This window comes from Lipophrys pholis, assembly GCF_963383615.2.
Source record: "Lipophrys pholis genome assembly, chromosome: 1".
Taxonomy (NCBI): domain Eukaryota; kingdom Metazoa; phylum Chordata; class Actinopteri; order Blenniiformes; family Blenniidae; genus Lipophrys; species Lipophrys pholis.
The window spans coordinates 53,080,818-53,100,960 of record NC_137635.1 but is presented as its reverse complement, the minus strand read 5'-3'; the positions used below and the strand labels follow the sequence as shown (position 1 = coordinate 53,100,960).

At 42.9% G+C, this 20,143-nt stretch overlaps 1 protein-coding gene across 1 annotated transcript in view; it reads right to left on the bottom strand.

Moving 5' to 3' along the window:
• The window catches only part of LOC308117024 (receptor-type tyrosine-protein phosphatase mu), a 176,173-nt gene that overhangs the window by 73,394 nt on the left and 82,636 nt on the right, over positions 1-20,143 (bottom strand). Inside the window, 4 exon segments of the mRNA XM_080475615.1 lie at positions 2,728-2,830; positions 4,648-4,849; positions 10,550-10,659; positions 13,025-13,333. Coding sequence (XP_080331741.1) covers positions 2,728-2,830; positions 4,648-4,849; positions 10,550-10,659; positions 13,025-13,333 — 724 coding nt within the window.

Here is a 20,143-nt window from a genome sequence, read left to right as displayed (position 1 = left end):
ACTTCTTTAGTTTTTTTTCCCCAACACATGGAAAAAGCAAATTTTTGCAAGTGGCTCAACTTAAAATGTCCCTGTGTTACAACTCAATCCCTCGTAACCTAAAAGACATTAGATATGGATTTTATTATTTTTTTTAGAAGGGGGGAATTCAGATGTTACATCTATCATTACTGGCCAGACAGCAGATCCCAACAGCCCGTCTGACTCAACTCTCTCAGAATCGAAGCCACTTTATAGTCGCCTAAAAAAATTCAAAGGCATCATGTGTCACCTGAGTTGTGGGCCGAAAAGAAAAAAGAAGAAAAAAAAACAAAAAACCTTCAAAAGGCTGTCAGTACCTCGTCTGGGACCCGCATCTCCTGTTTGCACTCCTTCGCTTTCTCCTCTCTTCTGCAATTCATATTTCAGCAAAAACACTGGGCGCACATTTCTCCCAAAAAAGAGAAAGAAAAAGAAAAAGCTAAAGCGGCGTGCTGGCCTTTAAGTCCGGGGGAATCTGAGACGAGATGGGGAAAGACGTGTGCACCTGAAAACCTCTAAAGTGCAGATGAAGAGGAGGCGCCGCTGTGATCAAAGCGCGCCTCGATTAGATTTGAGCTGCTGTTGTGCCATGTGCTGAACTTGACTGATGAATTTTTTTAATGGATTCACCTGAGATCCATCAGACATATATAACCCTAAAAACGAAATGCACAGGATTTTTCACTTCACAATATTTTGCGACGTGCAAGTGTGACGTCATCCGAGAAGTGGTGGATGCCAATCAGCATTATTTGTAAAACCATCACTACGTCGTTGGGATGCACAATGATAACGGCACGGCCGATAAACACTAAAAAATATAAAGAGGCAAGAATCAGGCATGTCTGCTGTGTGGTGATTCTTTAAAACCTTAGAAACTGAATCCAAAGTCGTCGTTTGCAAAAAAAAAAAAAAAAAGGACTTAAAACCTGCTGAAAATCCAACCAGGCTAACGGGTTCCCGGTTCTGGTCCATGGTACGTCAACGTTTCCTGTACAAGTGTTGACAGTAAATCCACCTTCCACCTCATAACGTTCTGAGAATATTAAAGGGAGAGTTTACAGTTTTATCTTTTAAAATGTGGTTAACATGTAAGTTGCATTAGTTTTCTTGTTTTGGTCTATGAGCTGCTGCAAAACGACGGCAGCCCAATCACCGGGTTGACAAGAGCGTCATAATTAACGCAACCGAATAGCGTGAAATCTTCAGGGATGATTTGTCATCATCCAACGACCAATCCATTCCATTTTGGGACGCTAGCGGCTAACCGTTCCCCAATAAGTCCACAAAAAAATGTCCCATACAGAAGGAGGAAGGCAGGATAGGAGAGGCACCTCACGGAGGAGATCAGCGTCTGTTGCCATGGAGACGCTCCCTGCTCAGTGTTTCACACAGTGATGTAGCTACCTGACCTACCTAGTTAGCATCGATATGAGCTAACGGCTATCATGCTAGCAATGCTAACTAAAGACCTACGCTCTACCGAGTGTAGCTCTAGTTTTCTAGTGATTTAATGTCTGTGCTGCCGATGCAAAGGTGGATTATGTCAGGTATTACAATTCTGCAGTGTTTTTTTTTTCTTAAATATCGGCACAAATCACACATCGTGCGTCGCTACAACATTGTTGCGTCTCAGCTTGGTCAAGCAGAAGGAGGATCTCAAACTGAAGCCCACATCTCCGAAGACAAATCCATTTCATCTTTGCACAGAAGCTCATCCATCCATTGGTAAACAAAAGAAAAGCCCAGCATGCTAATGAACGGAGGCTCCTACTCACGACGCTCTGTTAATTATAATTAGAGCTTTCTAATTGCTCCGCTGGAAGAATGGCAGCGCGGGTAAGGCCTTCTGAATTGTACCTGCGAGGAAATTAAAAAGCGATCGCTCCGTCTTTCCTGCTCGGGCCTCTCCGGGTCCGCCGCCGGGGCATTAATCTGGCCAGCTGCACACACGGTAAACATGAGCCGACAAGCCTGACTAAAGATCTCCAGGCTGTAATCTTTAAAAGACTAAGATGAGTTGATAGTGTAAAATTGGGTTTTACAGCAAGCCAAAGTGTTTATCACTGCTCTTATGGAGAAGTCCACCTACTCCTCGGAGGTGGTTGAGAGCACGAGGCGTCATTGATTAAAAACATTAATTTGTATTGAGACGACTCAAACTACACCCAACTGAGAGGGGGCTGTCGCGTGTATCTTTCCAACAGAAACTCGGGCGCAATTTTAACCTCTGAAATGAGACAAAACAAACACAAGCTACAGGATCGTGGAAGACGAACTCGCAGGACGACTTCCGCCCAAGATCGTGGCATTTTAATAGTTCTGCTGTAATGACTGATAAATGCAGTACAAAGCAGGCAACGTTCCCACATTTCCCCCAGAAAGCTGGTGGAGGATCACGGTGGGCAGCCTGCTGCTTTAAAGAAAGAGGGAAGAGATGGTGACGCTCGCCTCGGCTACTTTGTTCTCATCTTCAAAGGCACGAGCTTCTTTTACACGGGACCCCAAAGAAATAAAAAAAGAAAAAATCCACAAACAAAGAAAGCTCAGATACGTACAGCGAGGTGCTGAATTCCCCGGTAACTCCTCTTCGCGGAGGGGTATCGATAAAACACAGCGTCTTTGATCAGGTTTTTTTGTTGATGTCGGTGTGTCTTTTCCGCATCTCGTCAGCATGTGGCGGATGCGATGGTGTTGTTATCGTACCTGACGGGGGCCCCGCGGCTCTGGGCGGGCTTCAGCAGGACGGTGACCGTGCTGTCCGTCTGGTTCAGGGACGTCTCCTGCTCGTACGTCGGCATGGACGGAGCTGAAGAGGGAAGAGATCAATTATAATGCACTTCAAAGCTTGGCCTTTTTTTTTTGTTTTTTTTTGTTTGTAGCATTCAGCCATTTGGTACAAAACAAACAAACAAACCCACTCGACAACCTTTCACACTGAGCATTTTGTCTTATAGCAACCTTACATATGGCCACACTTGGTGGTTTAATGTCACCAATTAACCTTAAAGGCATGTTTTTATAGTGGAAGGGAGGTCAGTGTGTAAAAACATGGACATCAAGCAAACTGCACAGAAAAGACTTAAGATTTGACTCAAACTGGAGACTAACAGGAGGCTAACAGGACGTGTTCACGCGACAACGTTTCAAGTGAAAACGCATCGTTTTGGTGTTTTCCTGTAAGAAAAGTTTTGTGTTTGTACAGGAACGTTTTGAAATCAATGTCCGCTGATGGAAATGGCAGACAGTCTAGAACCTAGAGCTACACTCGGTAGAGCGCATCCCTCGCCAACACCACATTTCTTTGCTGGAACCAAGTTAGTATCGCTAGCATGTTAGCCGTTAACTTATGTCGATGCTAACTAGCCTGTCAGGTAGTTACATCACTGCGTGAAACACTGAGCAGGGAGCGTCTCCATGGCAACAGAGGCTGATCGCCTCCATGAGGTGCCCCCCTCATCTGCTTTGCATGGGACAGTTTTTCGCACTTTTCTGGAATTTATGCAGAAACAGTTAGCCGGTAACCTCCCAAAATCGAATCGATTCGTCCTTTGATGATGGCAAATCACCCTTGAACATTTCATGCAATTTGGGTGAGTAGTTTTTGCAAAACGTTGGTAAAATACATATACGCAAACCAAATAAATAAATGAATGCAGACACAAATACAACCTTTCGCTCAAACTTTAGTTGGCGAAGGTAAAAATGTAATTTTCATGTTGGGCCACCTGCTGATGCTGTTGTTTTTGTTATGAATCCACATACACGTGCAGCAGAAAACAATACGCTCTAAACATTAACAATGGGAGGACACGGACATTCTAGTGGACAGACCACCAAGTTGAATTGGTATTAGTGACTGTCAAAATAAAAGTACCAAGTCCCAAGAGAATACAGACTGGGAGTCATGACTCAACGGAGGAAACCTTGTTCTTATTGTCCGTCTACTGAGCATGTGCAGAATGACCCCTTACTATCGCTGTGGTGGACATGCACAGTAGCAGCGTTTCTGCTGTCTACACGGAGTGTTTTCAAAGAGTTCCACCTTTGGACCTGTTTTAAATCAGCTGCAATTTCACCGTTGTCATGTAACCAAGCACCCGAAATGCTACGAACGTTTTCCGTTTTCACTTGTAAACGCTGTTGTTGTTCTAAACGGTGCCCGAACTGAAAGATTTCCCAGTTTGCAGCTAAAAGAGATTGCCAGCGAGTCTCAAGGTCATTGCCTAAAACGTACCCTTGCAAAGCCGAGCCCGGCTCAGTTTATAAAAACTAAAAGCACAATTGGTATATGACCACTTAGGCAATTCTGCTAAATGCTGCTAATGTCCAGACCAAACAGTCGTGACATCAATTAACCAAAACACCTGGCGGGTTCGGGGACGACGCTCACATATAGCCGATCATTGCTTTGTTTAATGTTTCGCAAAGCAGACGGAATGGATTTACATTTTGAAATAACAGTTAAAAAAAAAAAATAAAGCAGCTCCATCTACATTTGGAAGCGAATCGCAGTCTGCTGCTTATAACACATGTGGACATGAAGACCTCCAGCAGAGGAAAGCTTTGTGCTACTTATCCCACATCATTCACGCTCTGACGGGCGCCGCCATTGACCCCGCTGACCTGAGATCTTGGTGGTGAACTGGGTGATGACCGGGGGGCCGTAGCCCTTGGCTGTGCTGGCGCGCAGGGTGAAGGAGTACGTTGAGCCTGGGTAGAGGCCTGTGAACATGTGGGTGGTCTCGTTGCCCGGCTTCGCTACCTTCCCACTCTGGTTGGAGAGGTCCAGCTCGGGGTCAAAGGAGCTCACGGCCTTGTAGGAGATCTAGGAAGAAGAGGGAAAAAAAGAAAAGCAATGAATATTCTCTTAGCGACATGCTCTGCTTGCAGCTCTGTTCGTTGAGATTATTGATATTCACACAATGAAAATATTTCATGTTTTAGGCATTCAAGAGGTTAAGTCTAAAGAAAGACTTTACTGTACTCACTATTCCTCTCTCAGCACGGGTTATCACCATTTTTTTTTTCCCACTCTCTATCCTCTCTGTAAGGCCAAAATGCCATGAAGCAATTTTGAAAGTCTTCTGCTGTGCTTCTTCACTCTTGTGGCCTCAGCTGGACCGCATGCTATCAATATTAAATATAAGGCCACTTCAGAAAAGTCAGAACTTCCTACAGAGATCAACAAGAAATCGCCTTATATTGTGTTTGGCCAGAATCAAATATCCGAATGATATAAAACTACAAAAAATTCTTTGCTTTTGCTTGTGATGATGATTATCTTATTGAAAGGTGCACTTCTCATTCAATCTCACCTTTCACATAGTGGAAGTCACAATATCCTGACGCTTCTCTCTGATAGCATTTCAGTTTATGCTGTCAAATCTCCGAGGCGGTGAAGAAATCCCCCCCCCCCAAAAAAACATTTACTACTCCTCCTGACACGTTTGTCTTTTGTCTGCACCAAACATGTCGACTGTTTCAGTCACTAAAACAATCCCGGCTGGCTAATCGCTCCAGGAAGACTGCAGGTTTGAGTTCAGGTTCAGTTTAAACCAGCAGAGATTTGTGTTTGTTTTTTTCTCGACGCACCTCCCACACACAATTTATTTGTGCTTCCAGATCAACCGTTAACAAGAGCTACTTGCAGATTATGTGACAAAATTGAGGGTTTTTGTCATCTTCTTGACTGATGTTGGGACTTAAAATTGCTGCAGCAGTCCGTGAACAAATTGGCATTTCCAGATAATATAATCTACCTGACATGGGGGGAAAAAAGAAATCTTTTCAAATCATTTTGAGATCTCCTTTCGGCTCTTGGAGGGCTCAGAGATCCACACAGAATGCTCAGATCGTGGTACATTGATATTAAGTTCCATCCATCAGCCCAGATCTTCCATTTCTGTCAAGACTTCGATTAATTTCGACATGTGTCCTTTTCTATATTCATTCCTTTTCTCTTCAAAATACGAAAATACGAAACCCAACCTCATGATTTCTTTGGATCGTCCCCTCCGGCACCATTCCACAGGGGATCAAACCCTCCTCTCGTACAGACGGCTGTATAGGTTGCTCTGTCAATTAGGTGCGTTTCATTGATGTTACACATCAGATATCAAGCTTTGCACTTGCACACCACAGACAGTCTGATTGTATTGTGAGCGAGGTTTTGAGCTGGTTTCCAAAATTAGGACGGGATTTACTAAAGGGATCGTGACGGTTTCCTGTCTCATACGTTCCACCGTATACGCAGGGGTACATATTTCCAAGCCTGTAGTTTTAAAGAGTGAGGAAAAACACTTAATGTATTCCTTCCCCATTAATAAACACAGGCGGCTCTGGAGGGAAGCATTAAGGTGAGCGGTGTGTTTTTTGTTAATATCCATTTTGAATAACTGTAAAGTCCCACTTTAAGAAAATGCCTCTGCTCGTAAAGGAAAACCTCCATTATAATTCCAATTAGGGAACACAAAGGGAGTATGGAGTGCTGCATAATTTGTGTCCATCAAGTTTTGAAATGCTTGGAGGCCTTCTCATTTAGTCTTTGTCTGTGAAAATGAGTCTGCGATGCCAAAATCCTATATCATAACATTTCAGGGAGAGGAATTTGAAATGGCTTGTCAACACCGGGCACATGGGCAGGTTTTTACAGGAATAATGGAACTGACAGGGAAAATAATAGGAAATATTTGAGCAAATTAATTTGAGGTGATTTGACCTGAAATATTAGGTTTTGTGAAAACACAGTAATTTACATTTTTCAATCAGGGAGAATTTTTTTATTTATTTATTTTTGTTTCTCCATCATCTCACACACCTTTTTGTTTTGTTTTTGAAAAGCAATTCACATTAACTGCTGGTTACAAATGATGTCAGGAGGTAAGATGGAGTGGAACAGAAAAGCCACCGATAAACTCTCCTTCAAAAGCCGGATATTATTTACCAAACTCTCTGCTTTCATTTCATTTACAAAACTCCTCTAAATCTACAGTCCCTTCTCAATATTCACAAATCACAGTATACGTTCAAGTAGATTTCAGTTTTCTGCTGCAAATGACTGAAATCATCTGCAGACCTTCAAACTTTGTACATTTATTCCACCGATACCATACAGCCAATAAGGAAGCACCACTGCACTTCATTTTAGCTATTTTCCCCGATTTGTTTCTTAATATATGTCACTGTAAACACTGCAAATCCTATTTTCTTTCTTTTAAGAATGTATGACATTGTTTTATTGAATTCATGCAGATATTTTTCGCATGGCCTCTTTGTGCCTCATTGGTCGGGTCGTCATTATAAATGAGAGCTGGTTAAATAAAGGTGAACTCTAAGTTTATGTGATTAAAAATGGCTGCTGTTTATATTGTTTAAACAAAAATGGTCTATATTACCTCATATCTATTAGTTTTCTCTGAAAATACACCATATCTTTCACAAAGTTATGAAAAATCCACTTTTTTTTTTTTAACCTTTAATTCTGCCGTATGACTTTGCATTATCAGTCGTGTGCCTGCTGTACATCTTTCACTAGATGCTGGCTCACGTCTGTCAGTAATGTTGCCAGTAAAATGGCATTCACGGAGCGTGGTCAAAAAGAAACGGAGCTGAAATCTCTTTGATATCAGGCCTTGTCAGATGTATTTCACTTTGAGTTCTTTGATAATGTCAAATCAAAGCGAGGTCCTGACTTGTAAGAAGCAACTTCATTGGCGGCGGTGGGGGGGGGGGTATTGCTGGGATACATGGAGGATACGGGGGCACGTTACTTTACTGAAACCAGGCGGGAGCGGTGCGAGGAGGAGACACCTGGAGCACGCCAGCGGCTTCCTATGGGGTTGTTCTTATGTGGCGGTCATTTTTAAAACACAGTGACGAGAATATCAACACATCATCATCATCATCATCAAAAAAAAAGTTGATTCAGTGTAAAATAAAACTAATTTACTGAACTAGGGATGTTTCCATGCTGTCGGGGACCCAACATCGAGACAGAAAGAGGTAATCTGCTGCAGTTGTATGTATCTAGAGGCTTTTATAGCGTGAACACATTTGCATCAACATGAGCGAAGCTCACAAAGCAGCGCTACAACCGCCCCCTGAATGGTTTTACCTGTAATATGAAATTTTAAAAAGGAGAAACAACGAAAACACATTATGTGCGCGGTAAACCTCGAATTTCCGTGGACACGGCTTTCTGCCTCCGTGCACCAGACATGACACAGCGCAGCTCGCACTTGAATAAACAAAGACTCACGGTTTTGACTTCTGGGCTTCTGATTGTAATGCCAGCGTACCGCAGAAAAAACACATTTCAATCGTCTCCTGACACTGCAGTAAACGGAGCTACAGCAGTTTTTTTTGGGGGGGGGGGGGGGGGTTTCGTTGCCTTGACTATTTCATCTGCTCTACTGGTGAGAGAATCGGTGCCGGTGATTGCTAACCTAGTCAAAATACCAAGCGTGAGCAAACTGGTGACAAGCAGGAAAAAAAAATCAACAGTGCAGAATCAATCTGCAGGAATGGATGGAGGATTACTTCCACCTTAAGCTGGTTAAGATCAATGTGTACATATAGCGAGAGTGTGTGTGCAGACTGTTTGTATTATTCAGGACGGGGCTGGCGATTGTGTGGAGACTTGTGTCAACAGCTGCTCGGCGCTGAATCGTGATGTGTTTGAGGTGTGTTTCCATGATTGTATTTTCTTAAGGGGTCATCCGTGTGGCAAAGGACAGAAGACGACAGCAGCTGACCCTCTTCAAAAGACCAACCAAGGCTGGAAAGTATTTCCATATAACAAGGACAAAAAAAAAAAAAAAAAAAGATGAGCTGAATCAAGTGAATTGATAAAACCGGCTGAGGTTCAGCGTTTCCTGAATAAGAGCCACGATTGGTCCAAAAGGAAAAGAAAAAAAAAAGAAAAGGCGTTAATGAGATTTACTATTACTTTTACTTGTTGCTGGTCGTGGTTCCAATCGTGGTTTAGCACTTTTCTTTATATGGTTGATTTGTTTTGCTGATGTTTGACTGTGGCAACGTACACATATAATAATAGCAAATAGAATAAAAATACTTAAAAAAAAATTCCCTCTGGAATCAATAGTTTTTTCCAGTTCTATTAACTAATAGTAACTGGGAGTTAAATGATGATTGTTTCAAATTTAATCTTAAGAGAAGATGGAATATTTTACCTTGTATGTTTCTCTAACTGGACAAACTTAAAACTGAACACATTAAAGACATTAGTGTTTGTGTAGACACAGTATATGATTCCAATGAAGGGATGCAAAGAAGTTTGCAGGAATCACCAAATGTGGGTTGTGAGATTTTCTAAAAGGGGTCACATGATGCAAAATTCCCTTTCTAAAGGTTTTCCAGCAGTACTAATCGTCTCCATACCTGGACTGTCGCCCCAGAAGTGAAGACAGTCTGTCCTCTCTCTCCCTGGCTGGTTTCATGTTTTAAAAAGTGTGTTGCTCCAACCAGCCAATCAGAGATCAAACCCTATATAGTGTCATCCGGGGTTTAGCCAATCCCAATCAAGGTAGGCCCTCCCTTTGACTCCTCCCACAATTAGGCAGCTCTGCTCTGGCACATGGCACCACGAGAGGAAGTACTTCCTCCTCTTCCCAAGATGGGCATGTGTGGGCGGAGCCATCCAGCTCACACAGACACAGCAGATTCTGAATGCAGCTCCTAGGATCCAATATTCAAATGGAGGAAAGTCAAAGAAAAGCTGGATTTGGTGCAATAAACTTTGAATACAATGTTTTTGAACCAACGAGACCATGTGAAAGTTGGAGAATATGACTCCTTCAAACAAACAAGTCATTTACATTTCAGGTTACCCCGCCTGTTTCACCGCCAGAGTATCAAACCCTACGTCAAAGAGTGTAACTTTGAATATTTTATTTAGACTAAATCACAACATATTTATGGTTGATGTAAAAAAATTTTTTACGAAAAGATATATTAGCTATTAGTTCAATTACATTCACTATGCCTTTAGTTCATTTATAAGTATTGTATTTTATTCTGGTAAGGTAAGTAGGCTTTCCCCCCAAAAAAACATTTTTAACATGTTTCGACAATGCTCTTCTGTCAAAAAAGGTATGTTGCCAAAAGCCTGCATGCCTGAACAGAATCCTTAACTAGACATTAGTTTAAGAGGATGAACTTTTAAATTCAAGTTTTATTTAATAGAGCCTTGAGTATTGAACTGATTCGGGTCATAGAAAGCACAAGAAATAAAGACTTTTATTTTGGTAAACTGGTAAATAATCTGCTCCACGTGGATGCATAACATATATGCGTTTTATTTTCTGTATGTATGAACTATGCTTTCCTAGATTTCTACCCATCGTAGTCGGAAAAACAAGTTCCCAGGGAAGAAAAAAAAAAAAAAAAAAAGGAAGAACCATGTAATAACCAGTAAAGTGGCAGAAAACAAGCAGACTAATCCTGGAGTGTGTTTACCGCTCTCGGGGGTGATCAATACTCCTTGTGGACAGTATTTGTTTGATACCTCGTACTGAGTGATGATCCCGTAGGTCTGCGACGGTTCCCTCCACTTGAGGATGATCTTCTCCTCGTAGGCGCTGCCCTGAATGGACTCCAGAGGAACGGCGCCCGGCACTGCGAGGGGCAACCACAGATATATGTTTTTAAATCTTTGTGATCATTCGGTGATCAGTAAATAAAGTCTATTCCAAGGATTTTCTTTTGACACAGAAGGGGTTTCTTGACTCGCATTTATTTCTATATTTTCCGTCCGCTGTTAAGTCAAATTAAAGACTTGTCAAAGGAAAAAAATGATGAAAGCAGTCATTATTTAGTCTCTTCTATAATGATTTATAAAGCCTGGAACTTTGTGCTTTTGTGCATAAAAACAAATCAATGAAAAAGCTTTTCAAGGATCTAGACTAAAGAAAGGAGCTAAAGTCAAACACATCTGAATTGGAATTTTCATGATTATTTGATGTCATTGTTGCTCAAGACAAAAAACACACCGATACACAGTTTACAGCAGCAAAACTGAACATATATATATATATATATATATATATATATATACATGAAGTTGCAAACAAAGATGGACCAGTAATGTCAGGGAAGAAGTGAGAAGCTCAATCTTTTTGCAGTGTTTACTTATACAGTCCTTTAAACACACGTGAAATGCTTTCACACCTCAAATGAAAACAGATTGATGTGGAGATGTTTGTTTTAAAGTCGGGATCTATCGCGAAGAAAGTGACTACACCCCATCTGTACCCCCCCCCCCCGTGGGATCCCGAACACACAGATACACGCACGGAAACAAGAGGCAGTCAGACGGTGAGAGGCTGTTGCCACTTTCAAGTTTCCAACGAGACATATCTGAGCCAGACGTGACTCTCTTTTCGTCAGCTGAGCCTGTTTGTTATCTGGCGGCCGCGGGTTCCCTGAGACTTCCAGAGTTCATTTCCTGCGTCTGCTGAGGCAACACAGAGGATCCTTCATCTTCGGAGGGGGTGAAACAAGTGCGTGACACACAAGCTGTCTCACTTCTGTGTTCTCCCGGAAAAAAAACAAAACAACCTTTGTTTACGGCGGTTTATCAGGTGAGAATCAAACGTTTATCTCGTGACGAATCAAACTTTAATTTTCAACACATTTCTCTTAAAGTGGGTGAAAGAAAAGAGACGTCACATTTAGAAATCCTCTGCAATTCTTACATTACTGTGAGATACTCAGAGTGACAGATGTTGAAGTTGCACAAAGTTTTTTTTTCTGTATTATCCAACAAGCTGTAAGGCATGTCGTTTTTTTATTTTTGCACTCTTGCCTCACAGTGAGAATATCCTCCCATATGAATCAGTTTTTTTTCATGTTTTTGGGTTCCACCGACAGGAACAAAAACATTTTTTTTTAAGGTTAATTAATGTCTCAATTGGCCCTAAGTATGTATTTGTGTTGATCAGTAGAGTTAAGCTCTCCATAACGCTGGAGTGGGTAAAGAGGTACAGAAGATGTTTGAATTACAGGCAATTATGAAGCATTCATGTGGAAGTGGGAGGTGGGAAAATCCCACTTCCCACAGGGTAAACTGCACATGAACGCAGTGAAACCGGGAACCTCCAGCTGCAAGGTGGGTGGTTCTGGAGAGTTAACGGGTTCTTACATCAATGTGAAAGTTAAGAAATGGAAGTTATCCTCATCTATAACAGGAGTGTCAAAGATATTTTAGTTGAGGGGACACAAATTTAATCTGGAGCGGACCCGACCAGTAAAATAGTCTCATAATTACCTTTAAATTGAAACTTTAAAGTTTTTCTTTGTTGTGGTGCAGAGTAACCGTGGTGAAAAGGTCCAGTAGCTACTGAAAATGACTACAGCCTCAACTTAAAGCCAATTTTAAAGAAATCTTTTGATGCAAAATGCAGTGAAATGTCCAAAAAACATGTCGTATCGCTGTTGTATTCTGGGTGTTTTTATAAAACTTCCCCTGACTGCCCGGCTTTGGGGCTCGTTTTATAGCAACGAGGTAGTTTGCTTTCATAGCAGCGTCACAGATATCTCAGCTTGGGTCTCCAAGTTGTGTTGTGTCGCTCCTCTCAAGAAATTTGTTTAAAAACATTGTTTTTTTTAAATAATTTGTACTATTTCCTTGGTGGTTTGGCCAGATTGGAGCCTCTTGCAGGCCGGTTTTGACACCGCTGCTCTAAATGATGAGAATCAGAATATTGAAGACATGACGATATAAAAAGATTTAATGACTATCCAGAAAACATGTACAAAATGTAGCATGGAAATAAATTGCACATCCTGATTATATTTTATGGAAGTAATGATGGACTTGTTTGTCTCTTGTCTGGACTCTGACAGCAGCAATAAATATAATATATAATTAGTGCTGTGATGCTCAGTGCCAATTACACTGCAGATATGGCGATTACACTGTGATGCACTGGCTGTTGTTGTAAAGTTTGGGTTGCGAGTCACTTCCTCTGCCTTCACTCACCGTCCTCATCAGTCTGGACCTCCAGCTCCGTGCTCTCCTTGACGCCCTCCGGGTTGCGCAGCACCAGCTTGACGCTGAGGTTAGTGAAGGGCGTCAGGTTGTGGATGGTGTGCTGCGGGTCCCGGCTCTGGGTGTCATAACACACCTCCTCCCGGGTCTCGTCCTTGCCGGCCACTCTGGCGCGGTACTGGACGGTCAGGTTGTAGCTGTGACAGCGGGTCACGTTGTATCCCAGAGGCTCCCAGCGCACCGTCACCTGTTTGGATTGGATGTCTACCACTTCCAGCCGTTGTGGGCCGTGCATGGGCTCTGGAGGGAAACGGACAGAGGGAGGGGGAGTGTGAGCATACATCAAGATAATCAATTAGGCCATAAGAAACGCCAGGTGCTGCAAGATCGTTTCAATAAAACGAAGAAATGAGGAGGTGCAGGAAAGGCCACAGAGAAGACTTCTCCCTTTGGATGGAGGGAATAATCAAAGAAAAAAGCATCATCACAGTTTTTCGCGTAACACATCGAGGCCAGTCGAAGATTTAATTCAGATTGAAATTGCATTTCTTCTGTTTGTAGTTCTTATTTCCAGAAAATATTTTCAAATTTCAAAGCCGCAGCCCGATACCGAGCGCTGGCAAATCCCGCCACCGTTGCTAACATGGCCTCAGAGTGGCGACGCACACCGACGCTCCACAGGTCTGCTGGTGGAAACCCTCAGCGGGAGGTGTATCATCCCTTCAGAGCGTGCTATTCCTCCGCTCCCTCTACCTCTGCCTTTTCCATCTTGCCCAGTGGCAGTCGGCTATTAGCGCCACACTGATACAGAGTCAGCCGGCCTGTCAATCCAGGCAGGACACAACCCCCACTGCCACCATATCACCTCTAATCACACACACTCTCTGTCTGCTTGCTTTTTTTTCTCTTCTGCTTTCGCCATTTTCTATCTCCTTCCTTCTGGTTGCTCTCCCTTTTCTCCGTTCCCCTTCTCCATTTCCTCTTTCTGTCCATCTCCTTTTTTTTGTTGCTCCCCCAGCTTCTATTTCTCCTCTCTCTCTCTCTCTCTCTCTCTCTCGTCCTTTCTCCTCATTCTGCTTTCCCCATTTATTTTCCCTCCTCGCTCTCCCAGTCTCCCTCTCTTTTCCTACGGGAGGAAAGCAGCCCAAGCACAAGGTAATGGGATCAATTTCCATTCCAGGTTAAATTCGCAGTCCGCCAGGGCTCAATTTCCCTGTTCCCCAGGAGACACAGTCCAGCAATTCAGAGGCAGCCGCGGCAGCCATGTTTAACATTCTGGAGGTGCAGGAGGGACGACTGGCCGGGAGCTCCAGCACGCCGTTCGTTTTCGACCACATCGTGTAAAGGGCATAACAAACAAGCAGGAAAGTACAAACAGCCCTGTTGGTAACCTCTTAACGCTATTCCAACAAATCTTTCTTCTTGTTATCTTCCTAAATCCAGTTCATACATACAGAAAATAAAACATCCAAATGTCAATCTGTATGGAAATGTCTTTAAAGTGGACCGACTGGCTTGGAAACTCTGCGGTTTCAGGAAATGAGGTCATGGTGCGCAATCTGCAAAAAGCTTGTTAAAGAGAGGAAGATTAGCGGTGAATAAATAAAAGAGAAAATAGGGTTTTACAATGAATGAACAATTGAACTTGCAGATTTCTTAAGGTGAAATAATGAACGTGATCTATCAGCACTTTCAGATGGAATCACATTAGAAGGACCCAAAGGAAGCAAATGAGGAGATCTCAATGTGCAACATGAAGCATGCACATAGGACTACAAATGATGTTGAGAAAATGGAAAAACATGTTTCCAAAAGGGAAAAAAGACAGTTAGCTGATATTGAAGGATTTTTTTTTCTTTCTTAAGGTCTATGAAGAGTAAACAGAGGATATACAGAACATTTTTAATCGGAATTTTAATATTGTTCAATATGTACATTTTTGACTGAGCTGTGGTTGATAAAAGGGTTTACTCTTCTTCTGGAAACCTTTCTGTGAGGCTCTGTTGGTGTCCGCCTTTGAATTTTACGGGTCATCTCTGAAAAGCGTCCCCAGATCAGCGCTAACTCCCGATGATGAATGGGTGTTAAATCTGAAAGAAATGTTAAATCTTAGGTGCAGAGTGGTTCACAACACATCTGCCTTCAAATGGATCGGCGTTCAAGAATGAAATATTCAAATCAACTTCTAACAGACAATAAAGCAAACTGTACACGAAAAGGCAAACCGTGCGGATGGATGCAATTCACAAAGTGGTCCATTTCAAACAAACGTAATCAGATCGGAAGAGACTTGGCAAAGGGAAACAAAGCTTCTCAAATCGGTTGCAATGTTGGGAAAGCCATCCAGAAAATAGAAGTTTAAACCCCTTTATTTGCGGAACTATCTGTTGGCCGCACTCAGTAGGCAGCGGTTACACTAAAAGCACAGAGAATTGCAGGGTGGCCAGGCACAGAAATCAAATTAAACCAGATGCTCTCAAAGTGACAAATGCACCAAAGTGTGAATCTCAAGCAGACGTGCACGAGCGGCTGAGAGCAAGTCTCATTTCGGGAGCGTTCAAGGAGAATGTCACACTCCCATCTTTGTGAAGCATCATAGATAATGTCCACTGCACCATCGTCCTGGCCAATGGAGAGATGCCAGGATGGGATGTGGGAAATATAAATGGAGCAGGGAAATGCCACATGCCAAATAAAAGAAAAAGATTTAAAAAAAAAGGAGATATTACCAACTTGTAGATGAATTTAAATCATCATTTTATTAGTGATAGTTCCACAAGAGGTGAGAGGAAAGGTACAAAAAGTAATATTGTCCATTTAGTCTGCAGCTCTTATGATTATTCTATAGCTGATGCCTGGAGTTTTGCAGAGAAAAGGCTAATTGTTTGTTGCCCCGTTGACTCCCTGCAGTGTAAATGCCAGCTGTCTGAGGGAGGCAGTAAAACGTGATCACAACTTGTAACCTCTGACTCAGAATGGCATCATTTGTTTAGAAGACAAGGTGTCTCGTCATTTTTTAGAGGCTGGTCATGGTTGACATTGAGTTTTAAAAAAAAGAATAGAAAAGAAAAAGAAAAGCCAGCACTATTCTCCCTGGCCTAATCTGAGATGAAAAGAGTCACACATCCTTTTTTAAATCCCCTCATGCATAGTTGAAGACTACGAGGCCACTTTCAAACAGAACCGCGGGCCCATGAATGACAGCTGATGAGATGAGCCTCTTACCTCAGTCTGCTGCGACTGCTAGTTTAGTTTTATTGACCGAGTTGTAAGAGGCTCAGACTCAAAAGCACAAGCACAAATCAAAACAAGGAATAACAGGGCGATCTCTGGAAATCCATACCGTTGTTTTTTTTTTATTTCTCTCTTAACAATTCTCTCAAGCGATCACACACTGAGGGGCGACATTGGGGTGAAAGTACTGAAAATATGGCTGTAATATCGCTCCAGTATGGCAGATATTTCTAGTGGAATAGAGTTATAATAATGGCTATGAAAGCATCCCTCGGAGCAGGAAATTACTGAGGTCTATCTTGTGCCAGGGCACACAGTGAGACTCAGTAAGAGCCAGATTGGTATTCCAAGCACCGGACAAATTATCACCTGCCCTACACTTGCTGATGTAATTGAATAATTTGAATATGACATTTACATAGAACTATTAGTGAATTTTTTTTTTTGTCATTACAGTGTGACATTTAAATAATGTTTTAAGAAATTATCAGCACATTATTGCCTTGTGCTAATTAAAAAAAAAAAAAAAAAAGGCCCCGGCGTGCATTGCTACTGTAGCTCCGGTGATAACATGATTTCACCAAACACAGAACAACAAAAACAAATAAGTGCATGTTACGACCGCCTGTCCTGGAGCAGGCTTCAAATGGTGCACTTAGCCCCCGGGTAGAGCAAGACATTAGTCCTGGATGAAAGGAAACAAATTGGGCATGTCTGGAGCGCAGCCACTTTACTGCGAGACAAGCGTGTGTGTGTGTGTGTGTGTGTGTGTGTGTGTGTGTGTGTGTGTGTGTGTGTGTGTGTGTGTGTGTGTGTGTGTGTGTGTGTGTGTGTGTGTGTGTGTGTGTGTGTGTGTGTGTGTGTGTGTGTGTGTGTGTGTGTGTGTGTTCTCCAGTGTGTTTACAGTCTTATGGGAGTGGGAGAGTGTCCATATGCGTGCACAGCAGCATGCGTCTGGTTTCCTCAGCATCTTTGTTGGTATATGTACAGAGGAACGATTTACTTATCAGATCTTCCTCGGGCCCGGCAGCGTAAGAGTCGTTCGGGAGCCCCGGATCCTTATCAGATCCACATCGATTAGGAGCAGAAAAGCCTGGCGCTGGCACAGACTTCCATCTCCCTGCTCAGCACATGGGCCCGCGAGGGGAGAAGAAAAGACTACTTCCCCGATGATTAGAAAACCCTCGGCAAGTCGATGTGGCTCCCGAGCCCGCTTGCCGTCTCATCAAGATGAAACGATGTTCAGCTTGAGGAGGATGAGGAGGGAGCGCTTGTTATTTGGAGGTGAAAAATCAAAGAAATGCCTCGACTCTGACAGGACGGCACGGAGACGATCGCATTTTCTCGCAGGGGGAGTATCAGCCGGGGCTTTGTCACGCGCAGGTACCGAACACAGTGCCACCCCCCCCCCCCGTCAACTGGATGATTAAATCCTGGACATGTGAATGTTTTCATGTAAAGAACTCAGGCGGTGCAGCCTTGTATTGCCGTCACTTATCTCTCCGTCGTCGCGTGTTATTCACTCCATCCTGTTTGAGCTGCAAGAACTGGCGAACACATTTATTTGCTTCTTTCTATCACATCTCCGCGACGGCGCTGCGGCCATTGAGGTAATGACATGGGTTTTACACTTAGGAAATCATTTTCATGTCCTACAGAAGCGAGCAGTAATGATAGCTTTTGATAAGCGACAATCAAAGCTCCATCACCCTCCTAGAGTGCTCCTCTACGCAATCCTCTGGAGAACGGAGGCGGTGGGGGTGGGGGTTAAGGGGGAGAGAGGGAGTCGGTGTGTGGGTGGTGGTGTTGGTGGTGGTGGTGGCGGGGGCTGGAAGACGAAAGCGAAGATATGAGAGGTGGGAGGGCAGAAATGTCAAGGTTTTAGCTGTCATCAAATGCAACAAGTCAAACAAGGCCTTGGGGTGGACACGTGTACACACGTTATAATTGATAGCACTTTAAAGGCACCGAACGTGGACCTCTTGTGTTACAACATCACCTTCTACACCCATTACAAAGTCAGAGACAAATGCCCACATGCTCTGGACACACACACTTTCCTCATACACCTTGGAGGCGTGGATAATCACAAGGATTTATTGAATGGTGGTGGTCGCGCCTCACTCTATCAAGTCCTTCTTTATGGGCCTGCTGATAAATGAGGCTGCCATGATAGGTGAGGATGAGGGGCGGAGGGGCATACAATGCTCTGGATCAAATTGAAACCAGCGAATGAGGCCCGGCGCCAGGCCAGGCTGGACTGCCACCTTGTCTGATGAACCCCCTGAAGCTGTCGGGGTGGAGATGAATGGGTGGAGGCTCCGTGTAGAAAGGGGGAGAGCAAAAGTGCACGAGAGCGAGGGAGAAAGTGAGACGTACTCTACCTGCACAGATGATGCATGACAAGACTCAAGACTGTCAAGTCAGACGCAGTCATTGCTCGTCTTTGTTCGTGAGGAACTACGCTACTATACGCTGCCCTTAAAGTGTCAACAAGCTCAACTGTGAAGGAGTTTTGTGTGCTATGCATTGCTGTGAGAATGCATTGCAAGAACTAGACTACAGAATGTAGGATTTGTGTTCAATTTCATGTATAATCATAAAATGTGTCAGCCCAATCTTCAAATTCAAGCCTTCTTTGACATGTCAATTATCTGAGATTATCAAACTGAACATTTACGGCTTCAAATAATTTTATCGTCCCACTTAGTTTAGTTCACAGTTACATTTTAGACCAATTTGAACAACTAAGCAGGGTACAGATTTCTGTGGGAATTGAGGGATATACCTCCCGCTTGATTATTTTTACTACTGAGTGGTATGAAGACACGTCTCTTGCAGTGAATAAACCGGGTGTGTCAATTATAAAGCCCGTGGGCCAAAACTGGCTTGCAAAAGGCTCTAATCCGGCCAAACCGCCAAGCAAATTGTAAATTGTTAAACAAATGTCCTAATAGTAGCAGACGCAACACAACACTGAGACCCGAGCTGAGATACTGCATCAGTCATGCAGCCATGGAAGCTATCAAACTCGTCTCAAAGCCATGCTGTCAGAGTGAGTTTGTAAAAAACATGCATCATGCAACAGTTCCTTTTTTTTTTTTTACATTTCATTGTATTTTGCAGCAGATTGAATTAAAATTGGGCTTTATGTTCAGATTATAGTCATTTTCTGTGGTAATTGTGTGGGTTTTGTGAAAATAGACCTTTTTCATCACATATAAGCTGCGCCACAACAAAGAAAAACTTTAAAGTTTAAATTTTAAAGTTATTATGGCACTATTTTACCCGTCTGGCCCACTCAAGATGACATTGAGCCGTTTGTGTGGCCCCTGAACTACAATGTGTTTGACACTGATTCATCTGCATCACAAGGTATTTGTTAACTGATGCTGGTTCTACTACAGCAAAGTAAGTTATTGAAACCAATACACCTGCAAAAATTACTGGTTTTATACAGGATTTCTTTGTTTTGATAAAATGTATATTTTTGACACGATTTAATCTAATGTCCTTTCATTTCTATAGCCTCCCATTGTTCTGATCGAATGAGACATGATCCCATCTGTTTCAATCACTGAACACCTGAAGCTCATTTAAAGTTAGTCTTTCGACTCCGGATTTAAAAACCCTGCTCGACAAACAGAGGACAAACCGCTCACTATATACAGCATAAATGGTATGAAATGCTGATGCACAGCTTCTTTCTTTCACCGACTATTTAGACGGATTAAAAGAGCAAACCCAGCAAGTGTGCCTCAGGGACAAAAGGTGAAGCGAAGCACAAGTTCACCAAGCGGATGAAAACAAATGGACAGCCAGTTGATGGGAAGAGCCGAGGCAGCGGAGGTGGAACTGGTTAAATCAATCTTTCAT